This window comes from Fundulus heteroclitus, chromosome 16 (genome assembly GCF_011125445.2).
Source record: "Fundulus heteroclitus isolate FHET01 chromosome 16, MU-UCD_Fhet_4.1, whole genome shotgun sequence".
NCBI classification, from domain to species: domain Eukaryota; kingdom Metazoa; phylum Chordata; class Actinopteri; order Cyprinodontiformes; family Fundulidae; genus Fundulus; species Fundulus heteroclitus.
The window spans coordinates 32746267-32751248 of record NC_046376.1 but is presented as its reverse complement, the minus strand read 5'-3'; the positions used below and the strand labels follow the sequence as shown (position 1 = coordinate 32751248).

Genomic DNA, 4982 nt, shown 5'->3' with positions numbered 1-4982 from the left:
CCTTGTTTTGGTTTCCCTACAGCCCTTCTTGGTGCTATCTTTATAGTGCAAGGAGTCCTTTTAACCCAATTTGCCATCTTGGGACCATTTGCATGTACCTGGATAGAACCCACAGGAATTGCCTTTTCTTCCTTCATCCAAGGCTCAGAAGCAGGATTATCACAGCCACTTACACCAAATGGATCTTCCCCATTCCTAAATGGGCTTCAACTCACATTTTAATCAGAAAGCTCCTTGGAACAAATGTTATGAGGCTTTGAACAGAAGGCACTAGCACTCCCAAGCAAGAACTAAAGGCAGAAACAAGTCCAGCTCAAAATGTTTATTCAGAAAAATCAGAAGTTACAAGAAGACCAACTACTGAATACACACCAGGAGACAAGCCACACTACAACTTCAGATACAGATTAGAACAGATCAGTGAAATGCTTCCAAGCAAATTGAGTAGATTCAGGAACATTTCTACTCATTGTAGACTTTTGGGCCTTTAGCTTTTGCACCCCAGGGTGTGCTTGTCAAACAGGTACTGCGCCATCTTGTTGTTGTGGGCATCCATGCGGGTCAGGTTGGTAATGTAGTCTCCAAGCTTCTTGATGGCCTCCACCTGGTCGTTCAAGTAGTTGGACTCCAGGAAGTCACACAGCTGAAAAGGAGTTTCTCATTAGATTCAAAACATTGAACGCTTCATTAAAATATAAAACAAATAAAAGCCACGTCTAACTTACATGGGGGTCGACGTGATCAGAAGCCAGCTTGTGCAGGTCCAGCAGGGCCTGGTTGACATTTTTCTCCAGCTGCAGGGCGCACTGCATGGCCTCCAGGCCACTGCCCCACTCATCCTTCTCCGGTTTCTGCAAAAACAAAAGGTTCTCAGTATACGTTTCTCAATTCCCCAATTACATTTTTCTTAAAGTTCATTTTAAATTGTGCTGGGTGCCACCGCAGGCAATTACCCCGATGAACAAAGCGTCAGTGTCCATTTACAGACACTACCAGGAGCAGAAGGCTCATTTTCTAATACTTTGCAGCGCTAGGAAAGCAGCTCCGTTTACCTTCACGTCCTGGAGGAAAATGCGGCCTCCTCTCTTGTTCTGGAAGGACAGCAGCTTCTCAGCATGCTCCCTCTCCTCATCGCTGTTCTCCTTGAAGTAGTGAGAGAAGCCCGGCAGCGCCACGTCGTCGCGGCAGAAGTAATATGCCTGGTGGAAAAGCAAAGAGGTAAACAGTTATTAGCCTTAACGCCGCCATCATTATCGGGCTATGGTCAAGACGCATTAAGTCACGGTGGAGTCTAGGAAGAATTAAAGCTTGAGTGTAAGCGCAGCGTTAGTGACACCAGTAGTGAAAGGTTATTCTTACCATAGAAGTGTAGGTGTAGGAGGCGAACAGCTCCATGTTGACCATCCTGTTAATGGCGGCCTCGCAGTCGCGGTGGTAGTTCTGACGCACCTGAGATTCCATGTTGGCTGGCGTTTAAGTTTTTTAATCAAAAAACGAACGGTAAAAAAAAATAAAGCTTTAGTTAAATTTTAAATAGTGTTCAAGTAGAAGCAGGGTTGAGAGATCTCCGGAATGCAGGCTTGCTCGGCTCAATGAAAAAGGAGGAAGTTCCGTTCAAACACTGTTGAAGCAAGAACTCCTTGAAGCTTTGTTTCTTCAGTGGAAGCTGCCCTGTATTTATACGGCTCGCGAGACCTTGACGTCATGTAACTCAGCAGGTTTCCGCCAATGAGCAAGCGAGGGTGAGACAAGCAGGATGTAACACATAACTCGAGGAAGTGATAACATTTTTTTTTTTTTCTTTTTTTTTTTTTATTTCAATTAAAGTCATACAACAATATATAAACAAACAAACAAACAAATATGCCAGGGGGTATGTCAAAATAAACAAGTACAGTTAGGAGAAAAGACAAGCAATTATACAAACATATGCGCTGGGGAGTGTCATATATACGTGTATGTAATCCACAAGTAAATATATGTTCTACATCATTAAGTTGTCTAGAATTTCTAGTTGGGAACAGATTGCTATAGTTTTCTGTGCCTTCTGATGAGAAGAGAGTTGAATTGTATGAAAATATTGCTTAACTTCTATTAAAAAAACTTTAAAGTCCGGCTTTTTTTTTAGAAATTTAAATTTATGCAAGTGAAATTTGGCTAACAAAATTAAAAGATTGATAAGGAAAGGTTTGGGAAACATTTTATCTTGCAGTTGAAAGCCAAATAAAATGTTTTTCCAATGAAGCTGAAAATTTTTCATAACATTTAAATTCACATAGTTGCAGAAGTGTAGCCAAAACATCTTAGAGTATGGACACAACCAGAACAAATGTGTTACAGTTTCTGGGAGAAAATCACAAAAAGTACAGTTCACAGGAATATCATGTTTAAACTTTTTTAGGTAGTCTTTCACAGGATAAATCCTGTGAATGAGTTTGAATGATATTTCCTTCACCTTGTTAGTGAGGAGAAAGTGATTGGGTAACAGCCAAGTACGTTTCCAGGACACATCAGATACAAATCGGGTCCAATATGATATAACAGCAGGAACAGTGGTCATTTCTTTCTGAAAGAGGGATCTGATTGACTTATTGTTCTTACGTAGAGATGAGGTGAGACATATTTTTCCAACAAAAGAGTCCGAGGAAGTGATAACATTTCTTCGTTTTTTTTTTTTTTTTTTTTTCTTCTTCTTCTTGATTTTATTTATTTATTTTGCCAGTTAGCAAATAACTGCAGCTGAACATTACCGCCACCAATTGCTAAGGAGTGTGGCCTGGAACTTTTTTTTTTTTTTTTTTTTTTTTTTTTTTTTTTTTTTTATGAAGATATCAAAATTTACAAACAAACATGGCTGCATAGAGTTCGTTTCTTCAAGTCAGCTTACATAGACAATATAGCCAGGGGGAGCATCTTTTCACACAAATTGAAATATATCTATAACATAGACTTGCTATAGAGGGTTATTAGCATAAACATTCAAAGACATAAACCCAAATAAATATACAAATAGAAAATTATAAAGATAATTATAAAAATAAAAAGCAATGATACAAATAAAAGATAATTATGATAAAGTATAATATGAGGGGAGAATTCAGCCTTTGTTTAGCTGTTTACTTCTGTAGGGAAGTGTTTTAGGACATCATATATTTTTTGTGCTTTAGGACCTTTCAGAATTTTTTATGATTTTATATATAGCTTAAACTCGTTTAAAAAAACAACAAGTTTGGGAGATGATTTGAGAATTCTACATTTATGAATGAAAAATTTAGCTAGACATACAGTCGTATTCGTACAGAGCTCATCAGCTTTACTTTGCAATATTAAACCAAAAGTGATATCGTCCCTGGAGATAAAGGTTGGGAATGAAGATAGTTGTTGTTTAATCCACCTATGCAAATCACACCAAAATGTTTGCACCACTGAACATGAGAAGAACACATGGTCCGTAGTTTCGATGTCATTTTCACAGAACGTACATGTGTTATCATCTATACCAAATCGAAGTCTCAACAATTCTTTAGAGGGGTAAATGTTGTTCATTATTTTGAAGTGTGTTTCTTTCACCTTTGGGGGTATAGGAAGTGCTAAATACATTGTTCTTACTTTAGTTATTGAGCTTTTATCAAATTTTTGTAGGATGTTATTTTTATTTTGTCTTTCAGGATAAAGGTATTCATTAAAACAGTTTCTAATGAATTGGTTAGTGCATTTCCTATCCATAATGTTAATCCCTTGAATTGACAGAGTAGATAATTGTGGGTGAATTGGACTATATGCCAAAGTATTTTGGGTTAAAAAAACAAATTCTTGGGGTAGTGCTCTATGTAATTTATTAAAGTCTGACTCTAAAGGTTTGAAATTATGTTTAATGCAAAAATGTTCATAATTATAAAAGGCTCCGTTGGCATCCATCAAATCTACTATGGACCATATATTTCTCCCATACCAGTCTTCAAAGAACAGAGATTTGTTGCGGTGCAGAATATATCTGTTGTTCCAGAGAACAGTTGTGTGGGGTGAGTAGTTATGTACATATAACATTTTCCAGTACAAGAGGATTTGTTTGTGAAACTCTGACAGTGTTATTGGCAATTTGTCTACATTAAAGTCCGCTCTCAGAAGAAATTCCAATCCTCCAATTTTCTTGAACAAGGTCCTTGGAATACAAGACCAGAAGGAGTTGCTGTGTTTGATCCAAGATTTTAACCAATTTATTTTTATGGTCCCATTTAGACAGTCAAAATCAATGACTTTGAGACCTCCATCTTTTATGTCTTTAACCATACTGCTTTTCTTCATGTAATGTGGTCTCTTTCTCCAAATGAAATTTAGGTTGATTTGGTTAATAGATTTAATTAATCTGTTTGGAATGGCATTGGAATAAGCCGGGTAGATATATCTAGATAAGCATTCCATCTTAGTTAGGTAGATCCGTCCTAGTATTGATATATCCCTCTGTAGCCATAAGTTTAGTCGTGACTTGCATTCTTTTATTTTATTTTCTACATTCAGAAGTTGGCTTCGTTTTTGGTCTCTGGATAAGTGGATACCCAGATATTTAATTTCAGATTTAATGGGGATATTACAGATATCTTTCAATGGCGTTTCATGTACAGCCATCAATTCACACTTTTTAATGTTTAATGTTAGGCCTGAGGCTTTGGAGAATTTTTCGATTTTAGCAATAGTTTTTGAGATTTGGTGTCTATCTTTCAGGAATATTGTTGTGTCATCTGCTAGTTGGCTGATTATTATGTCTGTGCCGAGTACATTAAGTTTTTTAATATCATTACAGTTCTTAATATAGATAGCTAGCATTTCTGTGGCTAAGATGAACAGGTATGGTGAGATGGGGCAGCCCTGAGGAATCCCCACATTAACTTTGAAGCTTGGGGTGGTGCCACTGGGCAGAAGGACACAACTGTTAATATTTCGATACAGTCCAGTGATAAATTCTCTAAACTTGACTCCGAAAC

The 4982-nt window shown here is 37.3% G+C and overlaps 1 protein-coding gene across 1 annotated transcript; it reads right to left on the bottom strand.

Moving 5' to 3' along the window:
* Positions 1-307: 307 nt before the first annotated feature.
* LOC118566421 (ferritin, middle subunit-like) lies at positions 308-1667 on the bottom strand. The gene is made up of 4 exons (XM_036148521.1): positions 1360-1667; positions 1053-1199; positions 726-851; positions 308-643 (listed from the first exon to the last, which is right to left on the bottom strand). Exons 1-4 carry the CDS (start codon positions 1459-1461, stop codon positions 488-490), a joined length of 531 nt encoding a protein of 176 aa, XP_036004414.1. The 5' UTR covers positions 1462-1667; the 3' UTR covers positions 308-487.
* Positions 1668-4982: the final 3315 nt, after the last annotated feature.